General features: G+C 43.8%; 1 protein-coding gene across 4 annotated transcripts in view; it reads right to left on the minus strand.

Annotated features, from left to right (window-relative positions):
* Positions 1-26,004, minus strand: part of ATF7IP2 (activating transcription factor 7 interacting protein 2) — an 88,390-nt gene extending 62,386 nt beyond the window's left edge. The window contains exons 1-5 of one of the 4 annotated variants that reach the window (XM_029576455.1): positions 25,413-26,004; positions 22,722-22,769; positions 20,799-21,637; positions 15,754-15,884; positions 5,086-5,220 (exon numbers count right to left, since the gene is read on the minus strand). In XM_029576455.1, the coding sequence (XP_029432315.1) occupies positions 5,086-5,220; positions 15,754-15,884; positions 20,799-21,627 (1,095 nt within the window). In that variant the 5' untranslated portion in view covers positions 21,628-21,637; positions 22,722-22,769; positions 25,413-26,004. Of the gene's footprint in view, positions 1-5,085; positions 5,221-15,753; positions 15,885-20,798; positions 21,638-22,721; positions 22,770-24,947; positions 25,299-25,333 lie in introns of those variants that run through there. The other 3 variants (XM_029576456.1, XM_029576452.1, XM_029576453.1) reach the window with 3 other exon arrangements.
* Positions 26,005-27,213: the final 1,209 nt, after the last annotated feature.

Consider the following 27,213-nt stretch of genomic DNA (forward strand, 5'->3'; position numbering starts at 1 on the left):
CGGAGCCACACACAAACCGCGGAGTACCAAGTTCAAGTTCCAAGACGGACAGGGAAGCCTGACGGGAGGACGCAAGTTTCTAACCCCTCGCAAAAAACGAGCCACATCTGGATGACTCGCAAGGGAAGAACCTTCGACCTTACCCCTCAAGCAGCCCAAAGCCGCCACCTGAACTCGAAGCGAATTATACGCCAACCCCTTCTTCAATCCATCCTGTAAGAACATAAGGATATCCGCCACTGACGAACGTCTGGCCGACGTACCTGCCGTGTCACACCAATCATGGAAAACCTTCCAAACCCTCGCGTAGGCGAGAGTAGTGGAAGATCGACGCGCCCGAAGGAGAGTAGACACCACCGCGTCCGAATAACCTCTCTTCTTCAACCGCTTCCTCTCAAAAGCCAAGCCGCCAGACAAAAACGATCCGCCAGATCGAAAAATACTGGACCCTGCCGAAGGAGATTGGGAAGATGACCGAGACGCAGTGGGCCGTCGACTGCCAAGTTGACCAGATCCGCGAACCACGGGCGCCGCGGCCATTCCGGAGCCACGAGAATCACCGGACCGTGATGGGACTCTATGCGCCTTAGCACTTTCCTCACCAGCGGCCACGGAGGGAACACATAAAGAAGAATGTGACGAGGCCACGGAAGGGCTAGCGCGTCCACCCCTTCTGACGCGTGCTCCCTTCTCCGACTGAAGAAGCGTGCCGCCTTTGCATTTTGACGAGTCGCCATGAGGTCCAAGCGCGGAGTCCCCCAACGCCGCGCGATGAGAGCCATCGCTTCCAACGAGATCTCCCATTCTCCTGGATCTAGGTGCTGCCGGCTGAGGTAATCCGCCTGAACGTTGTCCACGCCGGCGATGTGGGTGGCCGCGAGACGCTCTATGTGCCTTTCCGCCCAGGACATCAACAGCGCCGCCTCGGACGCTACTGCTTGGCTTTTCGTGCCTCCTTGTCGATTTATGTACGCCACTGTGGTCGCATTGTCCGACAGAACTCTTACTGCTCGTCCGCGTACCAGCGGAAGGAGACAACGCAAGGCCAGGCGGACCGCTCTGGTCTCCAAGCGGTTTATGGACCAAGTCGCCTGGAGTGCTGACCAGGTGCCCTGGACTGCACGGGACTGGCAGACCGCACCCCAGCCCGACAGGCTGGCATCCGTCGTCACCACCAACCAAGACGGGGGTTCGAGGTCCACCCCCTGTAGGAGATTGGCCGGAATCAACCACCAAGAGAGACTGGAGCGAGCCGGCTCCAGCAAAGGCAATTCCATCCCGTACTCCTCCGAGCGGGGATCCCAGCGAGATAGAAGCGCTCTTTGTAACGGACGCATATGCGCAAAAGCCCATTGTACCATTTCCATAGTAGACACCATATGACCAATGACTTGTAAATAATCCCAGACCGTGGGAATCTCGAGCTCTAACAGACGTCGTACCTGAGTCATGAGATTGAGCATGCGTTGCTGCGGAAGAAAAACCTTGCCCATCAAGGTGTCGAACCGAGCTCCCAGGAACTCCAGCTGTTGGGTTGGTTCGAGTCTGCTCTTCGCGAAGTTGACTACCCAACCCAACCTCTGCAGCTGGCGCACCACTAAGGAGACCGCCCGGGTGCCTGCCTCGTGCGACTTCGCTCGAATGAGCCAATCGTCGAGATAGGGATGTACCAGGACGCCTTGCCGGCGGAGGGAAGCCGCTACCACCACGAGAACTTTGGTGAACACCCTCGGCGCGGTGGCCAACCCGAAGGGGAGGGCGCAAAACTGGTAGTGGTCCCCCATTACCATGAACCTCAAGTACCTTTGATGCCGTTCTCTTATTCCGATGTGCAGATAGGCCTCTGTCAGATCCAAAGAAGCCAAGAATTCTCCCTTGTGGACGGCCGCAATAACAGACCGGAGGGTCTCCATCCGGAAGCGGGGCACACGCAACGCCTTGTTTACTCCCTTGAGATCCAGAATGGGTCGGAAGGTGCCCTCCTTCTTGGGCACCAGGAAGTATATGGAATACCGACCCGTCCTGAGCTGGTCCCAGGGAACCGGAACCACCGCCCCCAGAGCCTGTAGATGGGCGACCGTTTGGGCTATAGCTACCTGTTTTTCTACGGGCCCGCACGGCGATACCAGGAAGAGATCCCGGAGGGGACGTACAAAATCCAACTCGTAGCCGTACCGAACCACGTCGAGGACCCATTGATCCGAAGTAATTGCGGCCCACTCCTCCCAGAACCGGGACAACCGACCTCCGATAACGGGCACGGAGGAGTGGGCCCGCGCACCTTCATTGTGCGGGCTTGATGGCAGGAAAGCCTTGGGAAGAGCCTCCACGTAGAGGCCTCCTGCCACGAAAGGAAGAAGAAGACCAGGCCTGGGATCTCGTCGTCTGCTGCCGCTGGGAGAAGGAACCTCCTCTTCCCCCACGGAAACGCCTTTGTCCACGAAAGCGAGCCCTGGCGTTACCAAACGACCGAGGTTGCCGAGGCTTATCCTCCGGCAGCTTGTAAACCTTGTTGTCACCCAGATCCTTAATGAGCTGGTCCAGCTCGTCGCCGAACAGCAACTTGCCCTTAAAGGGAAAGGAACCTAACCTCGCCTTGGAGGTGGCATCCGCCGACCAACGACGGAGCCACAGCAACCTCCTGGCTGAGACCGCCGAGGACATAATACGAGCCGATGTGCGCAACAAGTCATACAAGGCATCCGCTGTATAAGCGACCGCCGCTTCAACACAATTCGCCTGCTCAGCCTCACCTGGAGGTAGCTCCTGCATGGTCAGCAGCTGTTGAACCCAGCGGAGGTTGGCCCTCTGTACAAGGCTGCTGCAAGCCGCCGCTCGGACCCCCAGTGCCGCCACATCAAAAATACGCTTTAATAAGACCTCAAGCTTGCGGTCTTGGAGGTCCTTCAGCGCTATACCCCCCGTCACGGGGATAGTCATATGCTTGACCACAGCCGTGACAGCCGAATCTACCGCGGGTGTCTTCAACAGTTCCAAAGAATCCTTAGGTAAGGGATATAACTTTTCCATGGCTCGATTCACGCGCAGGGAAGCCTCTGGCAGTTCCCATTCCTTCGAGACAATCTGCAGCACCTTGTGATGGAAAGGAAAAGTCTGAGGAGGGGCCCGAAGCCCTGCCATCGCGATATCCCCCGTGGACGAGTCCGCCTCTTGAGGCGGCGTCGTTAATTCTAGCTCCTGCAGCACGTGGAGAATAAGGGCACTTAACTCCTCCTTAGCAAATAGACGGAGCACCTGAGGGTCATCCCCCTCTACGGACCCCTGCTCGTCCGTCGTTAGCAAATCCGGAGCCCCCGGGGACTCTGGAGCGGCCCCTGTATCGCTCAGGTCCTCAGCTCCCCCCCCCCGCGGGCGGGGAGCCGTAGCCCCGGCAGACCCCACCCCCGGAGGACTCCCCTGGGGTAGGGGAGACTTTTTGGGCACCTTCGGGGGAGGGGGCACCTCCAGCTCCCAGCCGGACTCTGCCTGTAAAAACGCCTTGTGCATTAAAAGCACAAACTCCGACGAAAAAGGCACTGACCTTTTAAAACCTTTCTTCGGGGCATCCGCTGAGGGGGGGGCCTCGAGGCGACCCCACATCGGGCTGAGAGCGCGGGCTGCGTGCGTCCGGCGAGGGGGGAGGGGAGTTCTCCTCCTCCGAAGCTGAAAAATCCTCCTGCCGCGTGGCCAAGATGGCCGCCGCACTCCTCCCCGAGGGAGGAGGGGCCGAAGACCGGCTGCCTGAGGCGCTGCTTTGCCGCGACGCAGAGGGGCGAGGAGAGCGGCTGCGGGCAGCGCTCGGCCCCCCCGAGGGTCCCTCGCCCCCGGGAAGACATCGGGGGCAGAGACCCTCGCGGGAGAGTCGCGCCCCCGCCTCCCCACATGTCTGGCAAGCCGAGGATCGCGGCATCCTAGGAGTGAGCCCTGAAGCCCTGAAGTGACGGCGAAAATGGCGCCAAAAAAAAAAAAACTCTGGTGAGCAGAAATTCGGAAGCTAACGCGCGCCGGGTGGACTAGCCACCCCCTCCGGGGTCCGAAAGGGCACGGGCAGGCTTTTTGTTCGGGGTTAAGCAGGGGAGCTCACTGCCTGTCCCCAACATGTCTTAAATGACTCTTCAGATTGACTTTTTTTTTTTTTTTTTTTAAACCCCCTTCAGGGCCAAATCCCTGGTATGGGGGGGGGAGGGTGACCGGCCCACCGGTAAACTCTCCCCCAGCCCCACGGACACTCTATCCCGGGAAGAAGAGGAGGGTATGACCCTCCGAGCCTGCCCCACACTTAACCACTAAACTCGCAGCGCAAGACAATTAACAAAGACAAACAGGCAGACAGAGGACAGAAAAGACGAACCAATTGATCTAGTCCCTTGTCTCCCCCTTTTCTTTTTTTATTTTTTTTTCAGTACCAAGAAACTGACCAGACCAGAACCGCAGGTTATGCCTCTCAATCTGCTGGAGTCAGAGAATATACTGAAGGACCGCAGGAGGCACACCAGTATATCTAGGGGGTGCTTTCAGTTTTCTCTCTGACTCCATCTGCTGGAGGGGAGGCATAACCCAGCTGTCTGGACTGATCCTGGTACGTACTGGGAATGCAGTTTTAGTCCTGTTGTCTTATGTATTTATTTCTTGTTTGTAACCTTTTGTATATAATCATGTTCCCCATGCTGGACCTTGGAGGTTGTGGGTTACAAATAATTTTAAATAAGTGCCCTACATTTTTCAGGTTTCCTTTGAGAGTCCGATGTTTTCCTCTAGGTTTGTAATGGCAAGACATTTACAGTCCACAACAGTTGTAGACTTTTTTTTTTTTTTTTTTTTTTTTTTTTTTAAAGACGCAAGCTGATTTTATCTGTTAATATATTTTCAATTCTTCTGAGTTTTTTTGCTCTTCAGTTATGACATATTTTAGCTCCTTCAATACTTTAGATTAAATTCAGATCTAGATATATTAATACTGCTAACAATTTCTTTTCTCTGGGTTAAAATTTACCCAATAGCTTTTCTGGGAGACAAATTTGGTCAAATGGCAGATCACATATTCTAAATTATGACAGTGTATTAAGGGAGAAATTATTAACTTACTAGGCACTTAGCAGCTAATTCTTCATGCTTTTTTTGGCACTGTATTTGTTCAACTCTTTTAACGAGCTCTTCCAGTCTTTGGTCAAAAGCATTTTTGAAGAAGATACGTATCTGCTGTTCAATCAGACATCTCACCTACAGTTGTGATTGAGAAAAGAAATGATCTTAAATGTAAAACTCAGTACATACTAAAAAAAAAAATAATAAAATAAAAATGAAAGTGTTTGTGGAAATTACAGCAATTAAGACAGCTTGCATAAATTACACCATAAACCACTCTACTTATCTTTTTTTTAATAAATTATTCCCGGCAGGGAACACCAACACCATCTTTAGGTCCTGGCAAGGACGGGGTATTATCAGGGTTGAACATCTTTAAGGGGAGGCTCTATTATCAGCTGGGATGACTTGAAAACTGCCTATCTGGCTGGTTACACTTCTTAAGATCATCAGCTTTATCCCCCTCTATCACTCAAGGGAAAACTCTGTTTGAGCATTACTGTGAGGATATTGACAAGAAACGAGGAATGATCTCAAAACTACATGCCATCTTGCTTAGTTTTGAAAAATACACCTATCCCCATGTCACAGCTTGGGCAGCTGACTTGGGATCCTGCTTTTACCCTTGATGTGTGGGACCAAATTTATAATGGTGCACGCAAATGCTCCATTTCCACTTAACTGCAAGAAAATTGTTATAAAATACTTACCAGATGGTACCTTACCCCTTATACCTTACATCGTAGGTATCCAACAGTTAGTAAATTGTGTTGGAGGAAACTGCGGTCAAGTAGGAACGTACTACCACATATGGTGGGGGTGTGAGTGAATACATAGATTTTGGGAGGTAATACATTGGGTGGAAGAGTTATTGGGACTGACCAATTTACTTGATGCGGGATTTGCACTGCTTACTGTTCCCATCAGTCAATGAAGAAAACACAGAAACTTATGTCAACAAGACTTATTGCAGCCAGAATCGCCATTGCGGGACATTGGAAAATCGGCTAATATTCCAACGCTTCAATTTGTGCAATAAAGAGTACACTTCTACTGTAAAATGGCGGCCATCTCAGCTGCACTTGATGATGGGGTGCCCAAATTTCGGGACATGTGGGACCCTTATTTAAAATGGGAAAAAAATGCTCATGTTTTAAGTGTATTATATCTTTAAACACTGTTTTTTCATACTGTAATATCCCTTTGCTGAATATGTTGGGCTTGAGTAACCCTTAAACATTTTTGTAAGTGAGCTCATGAAGGGAAGGGGGGAGGTAATATATTACATTGACAATTATTCTTTGGGAATATTATTGCTGTTACTGCCAGTTTAATGATCAATAAAAATCTTTAATTAAAAAAAACAAAAAACTCCATAAAAGTGTTTTCAAATTTAAAACCATGTTAATAAAAAATAATTGATGCATTTTCAAAAGGACATGTGAAACTTGAGTTAGTACCTAAATAGAATATTTTTTTAAATGGCAAAATATCAAAATAACTCTGTAGTCAATATATGAAGACTGCTAACCTATGACAGTTCTTTTCTATCTTGTGGCTAAGAACAAGGCATTAAGGACTATTTACTAAGCATTTTTCCCATAGACAAAATGGGAGAAAACTTAGTAAATTTAAATATTCTGTGTTTTATAATTGTGTGTTCTTAATTGGAATTCAGGAATCAATACTGGAACAGTGGAAGAGGAGTATATCACCCAGAGAAACATCTACCCTTGTTCTGCCCCCCAAAATGTTATTTTACTTTTTCAGCATTATCCCAGTTGGCTTATTTATAGTCTTGCTACTAAGTCTGCAACAGGTCTGGTTCTCTCCATGTACAAGTGCTGACCATAAAGAAATCTACTGCTAGAACAAAAATGGAAGGGCTGGGCAAGCTGCTCTCTCCTTTAAACAAAATAAGGTGATACATATCTTTTGAAGGTAATTTTCCCCCAGCCCACGACGAAGACATGTATACCAACACACAGAGTGGAAAAATCCCTGGCACCAGGAAACTGAGAAGTTGGTAGGGGATGAGTCTGCAGGGAAGAGGAGAGGATAGAGGAAGAAAAACAAACACCAAAATAAGCAAAAAAAAAAAAAAAAAGAGAAAAGGAAAAATAAGAAAACATTTCCTTGGCTTCTAAAATTTTTGAAATTTTTGAAATTATTTTTCTAGCTCTATAAGCACTAATCTCAAGAATTTGAATGACAAAATGATTGTTTCGATTGCCAACTATATTATTGAAAAAAAATACAAATTTTCCTCGCACTGCTGCTTCAGATCTCTAAATCTTCCTATTTAGCAAAGCCTTCACACAATTAACTGTTCAGACTAAAAAATAATTGGTATAACCAAAATTAAATTAAAATCACCAAATCTTAAGATTAGTTAGCATTATAATAATTACTGAGTTAAACTAAAAAAAAGATAAACCCACTTGAAAGTTACATATCACTGCAGGGGTATATCAGCCTGCCAGTATTCTCTGCAAAAGCCAACCGTGGACAAACTAACAAAAACTTGATTAACACAACCACTCCAGCATTCAACTAACAGGAAACCACTGAGCTCAGACAAGGATTGCAACAACACTAGTCAAGGGACTGGATTGACAATTACCAGTACTTACTGGAACACGCAGCCATGTAGGAGGACCATAGCACAACCATTAGGCAGCCAAGACGGGAAGGTGGATTCATCTGTCTGCACTAAAGAAAAGGAAATTATCTGGTAATTAGTCATTTCTCCTCTTAGCATTCAGACAGGTGAATCCAGAACCAGTGGGATGTACCCAAACTAATCCCAAAAATAGGGCAGAGGCTGCCCGTGGTCCAGTCAAAGCTGCACATGCAAAGGCTGTGTCCTCCCGGGCCTGTACATCTAGACGAGAATACCTGGAAAAGGTATGTAAGGAGGACCACGTCGCAGCTCAGCAAATGTCAACGGGAGACAATGTAACTTCCGCCCATGACACTACTGAACCCTAGTGGAATAAGCCCTAACTTGACTAGACAACGGCTTCTCAGCATCCACATACGTGGCTGTGACTACCTCCTTAATCCAGCAAGCTATTGTAGCCCACAAAGCTGGCTCACCCTATTTACTTCCACCGTGAGGACAAACAGGAGGTTTCTAGAGCTCTAGATACCTCTCAATATGTATCTTTACATCCAAGGGTTGCAATAGGAGATATTCCTCTGCATCTCTCTGCCTATCCAGAGACTGCAGGGAAATGGACTGATTCAAGTGAAAATCCGAGACCACATTTGGCAAAAATACAGGACCAGTACATAGCTGTATCACCCCTGGAGTTATCCGAAAGAACGACTCAGCAAGACAAGGCCTGTAACTCTGATATTCTACACACAGAACAAATCACCACAAGAAACACCGTTTTCAAGGTCAGAAACTGCAAAGAAAGATTATGCATCGGTCAAAATGTAGGGCCCGCTAAGAAAACCAAAACCAGTTTAAGACTCCACAAGGGCACTGGTAAGGGAGGACGAAGATGCTTCACCGCTTTAAAAAAAACGGGCCACATCTGGATGAGCTGTTAAGGGACTACCCTTCAACTGACCCCTGAAACAGGCAAGAGCCACTTCCTGTACCTTTAAGGAAGGGCCAACCCTTTATTCAATCCATCCTGTAAAAACTCCAAAATGAGCAGAATCTTAACCAAATGAGGAAGAACCCCTTGACCTTCACACCAAGCCTCAAACACTCACCAAATCCACACAAAGGCTAAGGAAGTGTAGAACTTTCTTGCTTATAGCAAGGTGGCAATCACCGCAGTAGAATATCCACGCTTCAGCAAGAACCCTCTCAAGGGCCATACTGTAATATTTAGCCCTTCCTTTGTCTGCCTTCCCTGCTAGGGATCAAGAATCAGAAGGCTGATACAGGCTAAACCTTCCAGGTGCTTGTCCCCAGGTTTTATTGTAATTAGAATTTTCTCTTACTTACCAGAACTTGACTGACAGGAAGAGATACACAAAGCCAGTTTGTACAATATCTTAGTGCATACAAAATCAAACTCCCTTAGTGTTTAATAGTTAAGGTTTATTGCCAGCTCTCTCCTACTGCAGAGAAAATGCCAGGACTCTTACAAGTTACGTGACAGCCAGGATACAGTCACTTGTCAGTCCTTTGTTACATCTCAATGCCCAGCCTCCACCTGTTCACACTGAATCTCTTATTGCTGACCATATCCTCCCTTCTTACTTTATTTTTTAGTTTGACTCCTTTCTGGGAAAAACAAACAAAAAAAACCAAAACAGTTTTACAACTCTTGTGGGCACAGAATTCAAATCCAGTCTCCCTGGCTGCTAACTCAAGGCACATTTTCCTCCAGGTCTCCTCAGTGTCCCATATGTTCTATTAATTTTTTATATACCTGTATGTTCTATCCATCAATGTCTTTCTGCCCAGTGAAACAGAGCTGGCCATGCCCTAACACACAAGGATCAATCATTCTTTGGACTATTACATTAGTAAGACAAAACAGAGTCTGATCTTCGTGAAGAATAGGCCCCTGCTGCAACAGATCAATGTATGCCGAAACCAGATGGGGAAGTCTTATCAGGAGCCTTCGCAGATCTGCATCCCATGGTCTCCTGGGCCAATCTGTTGCCACCAGAAGCACCATCCCTTTGTGACTCTTGACCCTCCAAACTATTCTGCCCACCATGGGCGACGAGGGAAAAACATAAAAGCATCGATGTCCAATGACTTTGGATCTTTCCTGTGCCTGAAGAATTGAGAAACCTTCACATCATGAGAGGTCACCAGCAGGTCCAGAAATGGAAAGCCCTAGCGACCCACTATTAGATGAAATGCCTCGCTGCCAATACCTATTCTCCTGGGTCCATTCTCTGCCTAAAAAAGTCTGCTCTTAATTGTCTTTTCCTGCAATGTACAAGGCTGAGATTTCCTGAAGATGCACTTCAACCCATTCCATAAGCTGGGTCTATTTTCTGCGACACTTGCTAGCTCTTGCTTCCTCTCTGCCAATTGATGTAGATGCACTGTCAGACATTATCCGGATTGCTCGAGTCTGCAAACATGCCAATCAAGACTGCCTGGGCTTCCAGTCGATTGATGCTCCAGGCTCACATCTGTCTTTTTTAGGGAAACCCCCCTTTCTTAGATGATCCGCTTGTAATGACCATTGCAGTTTTGAGTCTACCTCCATCGGCAGGTAGAGCCAAATCGAATAGTCCTGTGGACTCCAACAGGACAGCACGCTGAAGAGGATACATATGCACAATTGCCCATGGCACCACTTCCCAGGATTGCCACCATCAATCCGAGCACTTGTAGGTAGGACCACACTGTCAGGCATATTGTGTTGAACAGACGAACCTGCGCCAATTTCTGAACACAACTCTCCTGCAGGGAAACCCTGTCTTGCTTTGTGCAGAACCGAATGCCTAGATACTCTAGCAACACAGATGGCTGAAGACTGCTCTTGGCCAGGTTTACCACCCAACCAAGCTCCTGCAACAAGGAGATCACTTTGCGTGATACCAAGTGGCTCTCTTCTAGAAACCTGGCCTAAAGTCAGCCAGTTGTACCAGAATTCCATCCTCTCAACTCTGCCGCCAAGACCACCACCATAACCTTAGAAAAAGTTCTGGGCACAGTGGTCAGACCAAAAGGCAGCCCTCGAAACTGATGATGTCTCAAAACTGCAAATCGCAGAAAACATTTGTGCTCTAGCCGGATGGGAATATACAGATACACCTTAGACAGGTCCAAGGTCAAAAACTCTGCCTGCACGCCCATTATCACTGAGCACAATTTCCATATGAAAATGAGTCACCCACAAATGAGTTGACCACTGATGTCCAGAATGGGACGAAAAGAACCCTCCTTCTTGGGCACAATGAAATAAATGGAGTATCGGCCCATATTTTGAGACGTGAGCACTGGAACCACAGCCCTCAGACTGAAGAGCCTTGACAATGTACACTCCACAGCCTGCCTCTTCTGCGGGAAGCAGCAAGGAGATACCATGGACATGTACCAAGGACACTGCGCAACTCCAGCGCATGTTCATTTCATATCACCTCCAAGACCCACTGGTCTGACGTGATTTCGACCCATGTCTGATAAAAGAGAGAGAGGATGGGTCAGCACACTTTCATTGGGAGGCTCGGAGTGGGAAATCCACTCCCTGAGCCTGTGACCTGTTTGGGATGAAAGGACTGAGACCTACCGAAAGGTCTAGTCCTCAAAGACCACTCCTATATACGGTTGAAAATGCTTGGATCCCCTAGTACGACTTCTCAAACTAAAGGAGAGCGGCGTCGGCTTCTTATCCTTTGTCAACCGAGGACTCGTCCCACTTATTAGCCATTTTCTCCATCTCGTTCCCAAACAAGACCAAGTCTTTAAAGGGCAACTTCATAAGGGTAGCCTTGGAGGTTGCACTGGCCGACCAATTTCTCAACCATAGCTGAAACCTAGCTACTATCAAAGCCACCCCTCTGGCTGAGAACAAATCGCAGCCCTCATTGGCCAAAAAGGCGGCTGCTGGCTTCATTACTGCCCTGGAATTCACACCAGAATCATCGACCTACTGAGAGAGAGATGTAAACAGGAGCGAGCCACCAGGGAACAATAAGAAGCTATCTGCAAAGTCATTGCCACTGTTTCAAAATGTTTAAGGATGGCCATCCTTCAAGGCTGCTACTCCCTCCATGGGGACAGTCATCTGCTTGGAGATGGCACACAAAAGAGCATACACTTTCAGAAAACGCAACTGCTCTCTCACCACTCGATCCAGGGGATACAGACTTTCCAAGACTCGTCCCCCTTTGAAATTAGCCTCTGGGGTGCCCCACTCAAGATCAATCAATTCTTGAATGGCCTCCATAATAGGGAAAAAAAACCAAGAGGCTTTACGCAAAGAAATCAAAAAGGGATTTTTTCTTTGGCTCAGACAGATTCAGCCCCAGAGACTCCCAGTATCATTAATGCTGATTTCCCTGAGCTGGTAACTCATCGCTATGAAAGAACCGCTACATAGTCTTATTCTGTTCCAATCCCGGAGGAATATCTCCAATCCTCCAGAGAGTAAGGATCGGCTTCATCACCCATTCCATCCAGGTCCTGATATAAGTGTATTTAGACACTTAACCTCAGCACCAGGCATGCGGGAGGTCACCACCTGAACCCTCTGACCAGGCAAGATTGGTCAGGGGTTGAAGGCTGTGCCTTGAAAAAATTCCATTTAAGAAAAAGCTGAAGGATCCAGGCCAAAATCAGGAGGTACCCGTCCTGTCCCACGGAACTACCTTCCCCTGCTGATGAACCCAGTTAAGGGAGTTCCAAGGTCAGGCGCCCCCTGACACGTCCTTACCCAGGCCCTCATCAGGCTGGGAAGAACAGGGCTTAGTAAAATCAGACTAAGACAATTCTCCCTAAGCCTCCAAGCAGCGCTGGCACAAGTTAGAGGGAAGGCCAGGCAGAGATGCCCAAATATGACAAGCAACACAGAGGGTAAGGCACTTACGTTTGTTAGGCGCCAGTCTGTCAGTACGCTTAACTGGCGACTGAAAAATGTGAATCCAGCTGAATTTGTGCTGTAAAACTTAGATATCCAAAATTTAAATGTATAACACTGTGCCTCGATGAGCGCCCAAAAAACTGAGAACTCTTAATGCAGCCTAGATTGTACATACAGGAAAATGCACTCCTAAATTAGATGCTGTCATCAACTGGACACTCAAGCAGGCATCTGACTAATTGGACAAAAACTGGATGACAAGCCAGATGCATGTGCACAAACAGATGGTCCTGAAAAGGGCAGCCTAACGCGCAAAAACACTACCACAGCCTACCACACAGAGAAAAGCCTAAGAGTGGGGCCTAGCCCAAAAGGGCTGCTTAACCTGCCTACATCCCTTACGTTCCTCCGGAGGCAGGAACGAATGTCAGATCAGCGCGCAGAGCACGGAGACTGGAGGATGCCCTATGAATAACCCTCCTCCTGTTTTTTGGTTTTTTTTTTTTTTTTTTTTTTTTTTAACTTAACCCGAGCTCAGCCCATCCCGGCTGAATACAGAGTCAGTCTCTGGCTGCAGGGGGAGGGAGCATATACCATCACTACCACGCTCAGCTTCCTGCACCTGCTGCCTTTCAACTTTTTCAACAGCTAAGTCCACGCCGGCTGAAAACCCAGCTACCGGACTAAGGCACTTATCTGAGGGACCACAGAAATCACCTCAGGAATTCTCAAATTGGGGTGGAACCAGTTGGTATCACTGCAGAAGAGTGGGGCGAATTAAATTTCCTTCTTTCTCCTTCTAAAAAACTTAAAGCAATCCCTAGCAGGGAGAGGCAAGACAACCATCTGCTGGAGACTGAGAATACTGGCAGGCTGATCTCACTGTGATGTCAGCTTTGCTCCATTAGCAGGTAGAGGTGCATAACCCACTAGTTCTGGATGCTAAGAAATGTGTACATTTTTCAAATGGGTGTAAACATTCTGTAGCCACTATCTACTTAAATTAAAATGTTTGCAGTTACTTTAAGACTTTAAATCAAGAGACATAATATGCTAGGATATATTGCAGATACCAACTGTAAAGAAACAAATGCTAAAGCTGTTTTCCTCAGGCATTTGGAAATACCAATCAATAAGGTTTTTAAGTAATGCATTCATTTCTTCTGCGAAATCCTTAGGCTAGGCCCGGTTATGTTTTTCTTGGACAGCTTCTTGTTGCTTGCCTCTCGTGTATCCAGTTGCTAATCTTTCTGTTTTCTGAACTTTTAAAAGATTTATATACTGTATAATACGTACAGAATACTAGCAGTTCAAATTCATGTTTCTGTTTCTTCCCACCTTTGTTTGGGATATTGTATTAGCTTTTCTGCCATACAGGTATACTCTAGAAATCTTCCCAGCTAGCTTCGGGTTTATAGCAAAAATTAGTAACTTGTGGATATGAAGACTTTAACCCTTTATGATTTGTTCCCTGGTTTGTTAAAGTACTTTAATTATATTACTCAGAATAGAAATGCTTGTTTTATAAACTTGGCCAATCAATAATTCCCTTCAATCATTTAAATGATGTGCAAAAGGATGGTTACATTTAAAAGCTTAACATACAGCGCTTACTTTTTGTACTGTAGGACCTCAAAAAGGCGAAGACATATTAAAAAGTTCTCTCTGGTCAGGGGGATTGTTATATGCTACGACAGTGATAGCGAACTCCAGTCCTCCAGTGCCACAAACAGGCCAGATTTTCAGGATATCTATGATGAATATGCATGATAAAGATTTGCATGCACTGCTAAGACAAGCAGTGTTACAAACCCCCGGCTGAAGACAATCACATTTGCTCCCTAAGATTCAAGAGGGATTAAAAAAAAACAGCTAAGGGTAAAGCTCTAGATCAAGGAGAAAAATGTAAAAGTGATTTTCTCCCTTTGATGGTATATAGAGGTACATTCAACCTTTGAAATAAGAGACAGATGTTTTCACTATAATCCACAAACAAGAGTGGAAAACCATATGAAAAAAACCACACTTCTGGCCAGTCCACATTTTTTAAGATAAACACTCTTTATAGCTGTTTTTTAAATTTTTGTTTTTTGTTTGTATTTTCTCCAAAAAGCTCGTCTCCAACCCCTTCCATCCTCTTTGATAACTAACCTGCAGTAGCTGCTCTTCTACCTACAAAATCCCAGTTTCTCAGAGCCCCATTCTTCTCCTGCCCACAGCTTCTCTACAAGGTGTAGGCACTTTGAATTTTTCTAGCCTTTGCCCATTACTGACAGCAGCTTATTTTAAATTGTACCATGTATTTCAATTTCTTTTTAATTTGTACATCATATATTTGTTCATATTCACTAACTACAGAAACAGACACTGATGGAAGAGAAAAAAAAAAAAAAAGGATTACACGGCTTATCTTGTTTGCCCATCTACACATCTCTACAATCCTTACCACAGATCCCCTATACCTATCCCATGCTTTCTTGAACTCAGAATATGCTTTTAAACATCCAGTTTCATGCAAGCACTTCTTAATTTAATGAAAAGTGATTGACTATGACGTCCATGTTAAGAAGGCTGGTTAGCAGCAAAATTATTCAGGTAAAATTACCCAGATAATTTTACACCTTATAAGCCAGGATTAAGAAATAAATCTCACACACAAGTAGATCCAACTCCCCTCACCTCTAAAATAATTTCAAAACCCTGAGGCATAGCACACAATCCCCTCAACCGCCCACAATAATTTAACAAAGCTGCAGGCCATAGCAGCTTGAGGTCACTCCAGACCCTGAAATAAAAGGCCTGGCACCTGACTCCAGGTTCCATCTTGCTCCCTAACCCTAGCCTTCCAATCCAATGCTCCCAGAAACATCCAGTATGGTTGCTAGTAAACGTAAATGGATATTATAACTTGCTCTCCATCATGACCAGACTTACATGACTGACGTTTAGCCAGGTAGTACTGATATTCTGCACTACCTGGCTAAGTTTAAGCCTTATACCACCTTTTTTTTCACTTGGCAAAAAAAAAAAAAAAAAGCCACACCTTATCCATACAGCAAATCCCCAAACTGAGCCAGACAAATCCTTTGGAATATGAACCTCTATGTTCAAAGCCAAGTCAAAAGACCACGCACGTGCACTGCAGAAAATTCACCTTCTCCAAACAAACTTTTGTTGCTTCCAATTCTGCAACAGAAGTGACAGATTTTTCATTCCCAGTTTTCTGATGTTTTTTCATATTATTTTCGTCATTTCCCGAATGTATCCTCTTACGTTGGCCAATACCTTAAGGGGAGAAAAAAAATTTATTAAGGTAATTCTACACAGAAACAACTGGTGTTTACTCTATACTTAGCAAAAGCATTATTTGGGTAAAATGTTTACAAAAAAATAAAAACAAGTCAGCCATCCCAAAATCTTCATATCAATAATAGCATTTTTAAAACTATTTTAGCTGAAATTTAACATGAGATGGATGTGATATGTTTCAGATGTGTGTTCAGAGCAAGTTGGATTATGACCTTTATAGAGACTGTTACTCTCAAACTCTGATATGCACTTGTTGGATCTGGATTGTATATGGGGTTAAAGGGAAAATGATTGTAGTACTGTCTTTACTGCATTATTGTACCTGTCAGAATTAAACACTTTTTTTTATATTGGCTTAACCATAAAAATGTTAACATGCATTAAAAAAAAAAAAACAACCAAAACAAAAGCGCAAACCAACTGTCACAGTTGCCAGTACCATGCATCACTCATGCCAGCTGCTAAAATAAATATTCTGCAAAGCTGAGAAATATTGTTGTAGCCTGTTTCCTCTAGAGTCGTGTAATGCTTCACCAATTACAAGACCTATCCCACGGCCGATGCACCCTACCTAATCACGTGACAAACTGACAGGACCACATCATGGTATTCACCCCAGAGTTCCAAGGAACTCAAATATAAAAATGGCAAACCTGCTACTGGTAAACAAAGTTTTTGTTTCCTTCAGGCTTTTTGGTGTTCCAAATAGATTTTTTGATGCTGATTACAGATATTACTTTGAAATGTGTACATCACGTAAGGTTTTTTTTTTGGTTTTTTTTTTTAGAAACGGCCAATTTTGTGTTTATAATAATTGTGAAATTTAAAACAATTTCAAGTACATGTATTTTCTTGCTGGACAGTAGTTTTTATGATTTTTAAAATTCATGTTGAATTTTTTGATGGCCATAAGCAAAGTCTAACTTTTTAAAAAAATACACCAAGAAACACTGCCTGATCTTGCCAGAACTTGCTCGGGCAAGCCCCAGCTCGGCTGCAAGATTCCAACTTGATTCCATGATGACGCAGAAGGTGGTATTTTCGTTGGCTCACAAATCAGAGGACAGCCACTTTGATGGTCTTCTGCAAGGTACAGAGCGTGTTGCATGGACAGCCTTCAAGGATGTCGTTTGTAACTTTCTAGACAACTATAAGGCAGCAGACTGTGTCGAACAGGTTGAAAATCTGCTTCAGGCATACAAATTGATAAAGTGCAACATGTCATAAGAACATAAGAAAATGCCATACTGGGTCAGACCAAGGGTCCATCAAGCCCAGCATCCTGTTTCCAACAGTGGCCAATCCAGGCCATAAGAACCTGGCAAGTACCCAAAAACTAAGTCTATTCCATGTTACCATTGCTAATGACAGTGGCTATTCTCTAAGTGAACTTAATAGTAGGTAATGGACTTCTCCTCCAAGAACTTATCCAATCCTTTTTTAAACACAGCTATACTAACTGCACTAACCACATCCTCTGGCAACAAATTCCAGCGTTTAATTGTGCGTTGAGTAAAAAAGAACTTTCTCCGATTAGTTTTAAATGTGCCCCATGCTAACTTCATGGAGTGCCCCCTAGTCTTTCTACTATCCGAAAGAGTAAATAACCGATTCACATCTACCCGTTCTAGACCTCTCATGATTTTAAACATCTCTATCAGTCGTCTCTATCTCCATCTCTATCAGTCGTCTCTTCTCCAAGCTGAAAAGTCCTTACCTCTTTAGTCTTTCCTCATAGGGGAGCTGTTCCATTCCCCTTATCATTTTGGTAGCCCTTCTCTGTACCTTCTCCATCGCAATTATATCTTTGAGATGCGGCGACCAGAATTGTACACAGTATTCAAGGTGTGGTCTCACCATGGAGTGATACAGAAGCATTATAACATTTTCTGTTTTATTCACCATTCCCTTTCTAATAATTCCCAACATTCTGTTTGCTTTTTTGACTGCCGCAGCACACTGAACCAACGATTTCAACGTGTTATCCATTATGACACCTAGATCTCTTTCTTGGGTTGTAGCACCTAATATGGAACCCAACATTGTGTAATTATAGCATGAGTTATTTTTCCCTATATGCATCACCTTGCACTTATCCACATTAAATTTCATCTGCCATTTGGATGCCCAATTTTCCAGTCTCACAAGGTCTTCCTGCAATTTATCACAATCTGCTTGTGATTTAACTACTCTGAACAATTTTGTGTCATCTGCAAATTTGATTATCTCACTCGTCGTATTTCTTTCCAGATCATTTATAAATATATTGAAAAGTAAGGGTCCCAATACAGATCCCTGAGGCACTCCACTGTCCACTCCCTTCCACTGAGAAAATTGTCCATTTAATCCTACTCTCTGTTTCCTGTCTTTTAGCCAGTTTGCAATCCACGAAAGGACATCGCCACCTATCCCATGACTTTTTACTTTTCCTAGAAGCCTCTCATGAGGAACTTTGTCAAACGCCTTCTGAAAATCCAAGTATATTATATCTACCGGTTCACCTCTATCCACGTGTTTATTAACTCCTTCAAAAAAGTGAAGCAGATTTGTGAGGCAAGACTTGCCCTGGGTAAAGCCATGCTGACTTTGTTCCATTAAACCATGTCTTTCTATATGTTCTGTGATTTTGATGTTTAGAACACTTTCCACTATTTTTCCTGGCACTGAAGTCAGGCTAACCGGTCTGTAGTTTCCTGGATCGCCCCTGGAGCCCTTTTTAAATATTGGGGTTACATTTGCTATCCTCCAGTCTTCAGGTACAATAGATGATTTTAATGATAAGTTACAAATTTTTACTAATAGGTCTGAAATTTCATTTTTTAGTTCCTTCAGAACTCTGGGGTGTATACCATCCGGTCCGGGTGATTTACTACTCTTCAGTTTGTCAATCAGGCCTACCACATCTTCTAGGTTCACTGTGATTTGATTCAGTCCATCTGAATCATTACCCATGAAAACCTTCTCCATTACGGGTACCTCCCCAACATCCTCTTCAGTAAACACCGAAGCAAAGAAATCATTTAATCTTTCCGCGATGGCCTTATCTTCTCTAAGTGCCTCTTTAACCCCTCGATCATCTAACGGTCCAACTGACTCCCTCACAGGCTTTCTACTTCGGATATATTTAAAAAAAGTCATTGAAGATACATTTTCTTCATTCCCACTTGGACTTCTTCCCAGACAACCTTGGCGCTGTGAGTGATGAACATGGTGAAAGGTTTCATCGAGACATTGTCAAAATGGAGAAACGGTATCAAGGCAAGTGGAACCCCTCCATGCTGGGTGACTATTGTTGGACTCTCATTCATGAGGCATCGGACAGTGATTACAAATGAAAATCTGGGGCAAAACATTTTTAGTTTTGTTTTCTGGTACCAACATTGCCATTATAGCTTATGCCACTACAGATACATAATGTATCTCACACTTTTCTGGCAAATGGTATGTGACACAGACATAACAAATGCATATTTGTGTTCAGCTTGTTAAAATGTACTTGTTTCACCGAAGGTTGTGGAGAAAACAAAATGTTCTCAGAAATGTGTTTACCAGTGAAATCTAACCTACGTTTCAAATCTGCTACTGTACCAGAGGCCTGGAGAATAGCCGATATAATGCCAGTTTTTAAAAGGGACTCTAGGGGTGGATCCAGAAAACTCTAGGCCAGTGAGCTTGATGATAGTACCAGGTAACAAGATAGAAGCTATTAACAAAATTACCGGACATATGGATAAACATGGCTTAATGGGGAAGAGTCAACATGGATTTAGCAAAGAAACGCCATGCCTTACTCGTCCTGTTATACTTCTTTAAATACTGAAACATGACCAAGAACATATGGTACAGAGGATCTCTGAGGGAGAAGAAGAGACTACAAATAATTTTCTTGAATTGCAGTACTGTCTTCATCTCTACCACATCCACAGAAAAGTTGCTGCATGTGTCCACCACCTTTTTTGTAAAGAAATATTTCCTTAAAATTATTCCCATGACCAGCCCCCTTCACCTTCATCCCATGATACCTTGTGCCAGCCTCCTTGGAGATATTGAAATGTCTTATCATATATCCCCCTTCCCTCTAGGACAAAGATATAAACTGCAATACTCTGCCCCAATATGATGAAGACTATGGGCCAATTTAGTGGCTGCTCTTTAGACTAACTTCATTTGGTTTCTATACTTCTAAAGGTTTGTAAACAGTACTCTGAGTGAGGTCTTTTGAATTGGTTTAGTGGCTATGACTGCCTCTACTGCAAAACGTACCATATCATCATTTTGGGGGTAATGTTCAAAAAGGTTTCACAAGTAAAAACTGGAAATTCTGCATGTGAGTAGCATGTATGTGTGCAAATAGTATTATGAAAATGTTAGTACATGCATACTCTGGGCTCTCTCGCATGTAAATGTCAACATAAAAAGGGGCAGTTTAGGGGCATTCCAGAGTAGGGATCAGAAGTTTGTGCACATGTTAGTATTTTGTAGGCTCTCTCTATTCCCCTTCTTGTAAACACTGTGCTTCTCTTCGTATACTTTTCTGTTTCTCAGATAAGTAGGTATGTTCCCATTTTTGTGCTCTCTGTTCCTTACCTCTGGAACTTTCCTGTCTCCTGATATCCAGAATCCACTCACAATATTAAAAACAAAAAAAAAAACTTTAAACCAAAAGTTAATTGAAGGGCAAGATTAAAAAAATGAGTTGACATAAATAATAGTACTTATGCAAAAGTAAGGTGATAATTATTAGCATAGTTGATATCCATGTTTTAAATATGCAATGGAAAAAAAAAAAAGCTACAAAGCCCTTAAGTATTTTTAATTGGGTACAGACCTCAAGACTTGGCTAATGTTCAGTTCCTCTTTATAACAAATTAAGAAAGATAGTATACATACCACTCCTGGATTCTGTCGATATCAAATCTTGAGGAGACACTTCACGGGTTGAAACGTTTTGAAAAGGTCTACTAGCTCTTTTACCATTCACATCGCCAGCTGTAGCATCTTCACCATGGCTGCTAATAACCGAACAAACAATTGTGCCCTTGTGCTTTAGGTCACATTTGTCCGTCACTGTATCACTGCAACTTGCCTCAGTTGGCTGTGTAGCTTTAGGGTCTTCTAACATGGTAAACCTTTCCAAAATAGGGATTGTTAAATCTTCATTTTCTACATTTTGAATTAATGTTGGAGCCACTTTTTCTAAAATGGGAATCATTCCATCAGTTATTACTTCATCTTCACGGTCTCTGTTTAGAGTTACCAGATTGTGAGCAGCATCAAATTTCATGTTTTCCTTTTCTAGCACAGGTGGAGATGTATTCTGCTGTAGAATGGGTTTGGACAAAACTGTTTCTGCTTCATTTACAACTGTATCAACCAAAATACTCTGTAACGGAGGACATCTGATTGATTTTGGATTGGCAGAATTGTCCTTTTTCAATGTTGATTTGCCTTTCAAAGGAGTCTGCGTTTCATTCTGATGGTCAACATCCAATATTTCCATTGACACATTCAGTCTTCTAGAACAGACTTCAACTGAATTTTCTTGTGCAAAATAATTTTTGCAAATTATATCAACAGATTTTTTAAATTGCATATCATATGTTTCTTTAGAAGTCCTATCTTTTCTTTTGTTCAGTGTTTCCACTTGTTGCCGACAGCTTTGATTCATTGTCTTTCTTGCTCTGAAAATCTTTTTAGCAGCATTCTTGGAGATCTCCATCTTTCATGCCCTAAAAAACATGAGTTAGCTTATTTGTTTCAGAGTGAACTTAAGAGCAAATCTGCTCTTAAAACAAACTACAAAATTTAAAGCTAAATGTTTTGTGCAAAAATATTCCCAACTTATATTCACGCTCAGCTTCTCTGTCGATATATCTAAAAGACATATCTAAAATACTAACACCTTCTCCTCATGCATCTCACGCTCAGTTATAAGGAAAAAAAAGTGACTGGGTACGGAAAGGAAAAATCTTTAGAAACTTTGCATTTTTTTGCACCTTGTATATAAGCCCCTAAATCACAGTAAATACTGTGAACATACCAGTGTGCACCAGCATGAGAACTGTGAAAGCAGTCCTCTTTACATTTTTAGGACACGTGCGCTCGGCCTAGCACATAGGTTAACCCACGGTTGGACGTGCTAGACTAACATCTGATGCAATAAGGAGATTAGCACCTACAAATGTATGTCCAAACATGTAGCTAATAGTGCTCATCACATGTGAATGCCATGTAAATGAGGCTATTAGCTATTACCCTTCATTGCAAAAATTGCTGTATGCTTGCCACGCACTTTTTAACATGGCAAATTTTACACCAACCCTGGAGCTGGTGTACAGTCTTGCCATGCATCAAGGGCTCAACTAAAAAACAAAGATAATGCTTTCTGTGGTTCCTCCTATTTAATATAATAGCGATACTAATATTTACTCCTTGCGATGACTAAAAATTATTAAAAAATGAAAGACTTGATGAAAAACACACGTGGGGGTCACACAATATACACACATATTGTATCAGAAAATTATCTACGGCAGGATAAAACGGATGCTCGTATTGGGCATCTGTTTTCTTAACCCGCGCACAGCCAAGTCTCCTGGGCGCCCGATGCTTTTGAGCACTAGGGACGCACACTTTATCCCTAGCATGTCCTTTTTAGGACAGCGGCTTATTAGAATATGGCATCGCGCGTCCAGGAGAGGTGGATGTGCACACATTGGAAAAAAAACCGGGCAGCCAGTTTGGATGCACGTTTTTACATGCGCGAGATATTGCAGCGGCCCCTTAGAAAGTTAAAGTCACAAGATAATTTACCCCATTTTTCTTGTTCATGATGAAAAGGATTCCTTTACACCCTTACACCTGAAATGACATTTTATTGGACTAGTAAATTCCATCATTAGAAAACTAATAAAAAATTAATCTTTGACCCATATTTGATTCCACCAAATCAGTCTCATCCAAAATGCCAATATAGTGAGTGCTCACTATCAGCTGTATGCCTTCAGTTTTAAACTATGAAAGTTATACCCAGATAGGTGAAATAAAATGGTGAAATGCATACTCAGAGCATGAGGTAATACAAAATTACCTTTCTTCCAATCCTTCTGCTCTATCTCCTTAACCCATTTTTCATCTCTTCCCTCCCAGATCTGCAATTCTTTCTAGAACAAACCCCTGCCACTCCTCTGATCCTTGCTGCTCCAGCATACCTGTAGTATAGTAAGCGTAAGGACTAACTTGATGGGCTCAAAGGCCCCACCTTTCACACAAAGAGTTATGGCAAGGTAAATGGGATTAGCGAGTTAGCATGTGTGGGGAAAGAAAGGATCAGAGATCCATGGGCTAGCTGCTTTCATCCCCAATGTTCATTCTATTACTTGCCCTGTTTGAATGGCACGTGTCAAGGACACTAACCATGGATGGATTTAGATTAAATTTGTTAGAACTAGAATCTCAGTAGAGATTCCCCCAAATAAATGGAAAGAGTAAAAACAACTGGTACAGTAAGATAAAACACACCTAAAATTGTAAAAGATGAAATAATTTTTTTAACAGCTTTTTTTTATGGTAGATGCCTCTATGCTAAAATCAAAGAAAATATGGTGTTCAAATAAGATTTCTAGAAACATGGGAGAATAGACAGACTAATTGGGCCTTGTAGTTGTAGAAATCCTTGAAAGTCTAAGATTAATTACAATTATAACAAAAATAAGTAAAATGCAGACAATGTAATAGCCAGGCTAAATTATGCTGATGAACCAAAATTAGTAGGCCAAAAAAAAACTTCAGTAAAGTACAAATTGACTTGTCATGGCTCTGAGATGTCTCAGGTCATTCTGAGATTAAACTTTTAGATTATATGTTCATGTATGTCCTATAAACACAGTTGCTATGGTTGTGAGTTTACATCATAAGATAGCCATTTTGTAACAACAGCATACAAGCGAAACACAAGATGGAGGACTAAGTTTTTATCTTAAATTTGTGGAATGGTTCATGATAGCTAAGTATCCAATCAGGCTATGTGATCACCATCTCAGCAGGCTGTACAAGATGGATTTGGATGAGATGCGGTCAGAGAGAAAATTCAGAGACTGTTTAAGATTTCAGACTGGACAGTACGCAGGCTCGAATGAGTATGTTGGGTGGACCAAGAGGACCTCATCTGCAGACATTTACCAGGTTTTTGGTTAGCTTTTTAAAAATCATTTTGCTCTTCGATTTTATTTAAAGCGGATGGGGAAAAGAGTGTTTTTCATCTTCCTCCTCCTGCTTTACATCCCTTACTCCCTTTTTCACCTAATCTTCCAATCTCTGTAAGGCCATAGTCCTGCCCTTCACCTGATGGCAAGAGCTCTACCAGGTCACCACGCTTTTCTGTAATTATGTACAAGTCTGCAGCTCCTTATTCTTCTCCATGCCCCAGAGCAAGCAAATTTTAGGTACTGTGTTTGGAGACACCTGAGATTCTTCCATGCTTACTTAACTTGTAAGTTTATTTTGTATTTAAATTTGTTTATAAATTTTGTATGCAGCATGTTTGAATCGATAAAATTTTCATTCACATGATCTATTTTACAAATTTTTTAAAAAAAAGTCACTAATCTGTAATAAAACAAATTAAGAAACTCGGAAGATAATCTTCTGATATAGACTCCTTTGGTATCAGAAGCATGAAATAAGTGCAACCTGAAAAAGATTTAAGGCTACTTTAAACTTCTAACACGCACGCGGCGTTATACTCTAAAATAAACAGCTCTCAAATTTGATGTGTAGTTTAATTACTAAACACAAGTATGCCACAATAACTAAACACTATTTCTCAAGGTGTACGAAAACTTTTATGTATTTAACTGCTGCAATAATTCAAAAACACTACTGAAATTATGTATAAAAACTTGTGACCGAGTAATAGGAAAATCAGACTAGTCTACAAAAATGTAATCTAGCCAGAGCCAGCACAAAACAAAAAGGGTAAGTGCGGCCAAGGAAACAGGAAGTCTCGTAGAGACCTCACTGCAGGGTTTTACCAAAGACCTGAGCAAACGAGAATTCGCAGCCAGGCAGCAGGACGCTTTGAGAACCCAAGGGAAACAGCAAATAACTTTTCATCCAACGCCGAAAAGCACTTTACGGAAGTCCTGTAAGTTCTACCGTGACTACAAAACACGCGAACAGGAAAACCAGAACCACCATTCCTCCTCCTCGAAAACACGTTTTCAAATTAGAACAGTTAACAGGCGTTCGAAAACTGCAACAGCGAGCACAAGGCTTGGGTTTTGCACGAGCTCGGATTTCACTCGCTGTCGGCGGCGTCCATAAAAATCGTTTCCCTCTTCGCCGAAAGAGCTACGGGCGCGACTGGAAAAAGAAACGAATTGCTTTTTCTTTTCTCTACAGGAGTCCGAGGAAGCCGTACTCACAGCGGGTAAAAGCCCTGTTCCCGGGCGGGGAGTTGGGGGGGGGGCACGTGCTTAGGGTGCCGGCCTGTGAAACGCTTACTGTTTGGGTTATCGTGACAGCGCCCCCGACCGCGAAACCTCCACTAACCGCCGCGACACTCTCTGTCCTAAACGCTAGCCCCGCCTCCACTCCTCGCAGGCTTTAGGGAACGTCACAGCCAGCTCGCGAGGCCCCGGAAGTGAGCCCAAGGACCCGCTCCTGATTGGGCCGAGTCAGTTCAAAAACATTCCTCTCTGCTTCCTCCGCCTCCTTTGCCCCCCTGCCTCCCGTGCAGTCTCTATTTTGGCTTCGTTCTCGCGCGGTAGAGTTGCTAGGGTGACCGCCCCCCTCCAATTCGCTCTCTTTCTTTTTCGCTTTTGGTAGTGCCGACCGTCTCTGGCGTAATAGCGGCACATGAATCCCTAAGTCTCCGCGGTGTTAACCGGCGCTTTTAATTAGCCTTCGTTTTCAGCTGCGCTCTTTCGGTTCCTCTCCCACGCTCCGTATCTGCACCGGCGAGGACGGGGTTCATTCGCGACGGGTGGAGGATATTACGGCAGAAAGAAGGAAGTTCGGAAACACCTGCGTATGTTTCTAACGGCTGAGGAGTTAAAATGATTTTTGTCTTGAACTTGAAGCATCACTCTTTTCTTTTGCTCTGGTCACTATTACGTAATTTTTTCTTTATTTTAATCACTTTCAGGCTGATACAGTGCAGTGCGCTCCGGTGGAGCATTTGGACGCGCGTCTTTGACGCGCTAGCTTTACCCTAGTAAGGGGTAATAGCGCGTGGAAAACGCGCGTCCACTACCCCCCCCCCCCCCCCCCCGAGGCTAATAGCGCCCGCAACATGAAAATGCATGTTGATGGCCCAATTAGTCATTCCCGCGCGATCCAGAAAGCAAAATGTGCAGCCAAGCCGCACATTTTATTTTAAGAAATTAGCGCCTACCCAAAGGTAGGCGTTAATTTCGGCCAGGGACTTAATATCATGGCGATATTAAGTCGGAGGCTCAAAAAAAGTAAAAAAAAAATAAATTTTTTAAATGGGCCCGTGGCTCGTGGGTTGAAAACCGGACGCACAATTTTGCCGGCGTCCGGTTTCCGAACCCGTGGCTGTCGGGTTTGAGAACTGACGCCGGCAAAATTGAACATCGGCTGTCAAACTTGTTGACAGCCGCCGCTTCCGTCAAGAAAGAGGCGCTAGTGTCCCTAGCGCCTCTTTTTACCGTGGGCCCTAATTTAAATAAATTAAGTTACTGTAAGGGATATTGCAGAATCAGCTGCAGCACTGACATTCGGCCTGGAATGGAGATGACCAATCCTTGAACTGCAAGAACAGATAGTGAGCAATCCTGTCCTGGCATAAATAAGTTTGCACTTTGCATGAACCCTTCGGCACCTGGCATACAGTAGGCTATAAATAAGCTTGCACCTGGCATAAAGATAAGATTACTTCGCACGCACATAAGCTTGCACCTGGCATAAAGATAAGATTACTTCGCACGCACATAAGCTTGCACCTGGCATAAAGATAAGATTACTTCGCATGCACATAAGCTTGCACCTGGCATAAAGATAAGATTACTTCGCACGCACATAAGCTTGCACCTGGCATACAGTAGACTATAAAAGAAAGGTAACTTTGGACGACAAACTGAGAGAGAAAGAGTTCCTTTGCGGAAGAGCAAAGTGATGTTTTTTTCCTTTGTAGACGTACAAAGTGAAGACCCCTTTTTTCGCCTGTGATGTGCTCTCTTCTTGCCAGGCTGATGATGAAAAGGGTGTAGTGAGTATTGGCCGAAATATTGTGCACGGATACAGATGTATATGCTTAAGCTTAGAACTGTATATGCTTAGA

The sequence above is a fragment of the Rhinatrema bivittatum genome, chromosome 14 (genome assembly GCF_901001135.1).
Source record: "Rhinatrema bivittatum chromosome 14, aRhiBiv1.1, whole genome shotgun sequence".
Classification (NCBI taxonomy): domain Eukaryota; kingdom Metazoa; phylum Chordata; class Amphibia; order Gymnophiona; family Rhinatrematidae; genus Rhinatrema; species Rhinatrema bivittatum.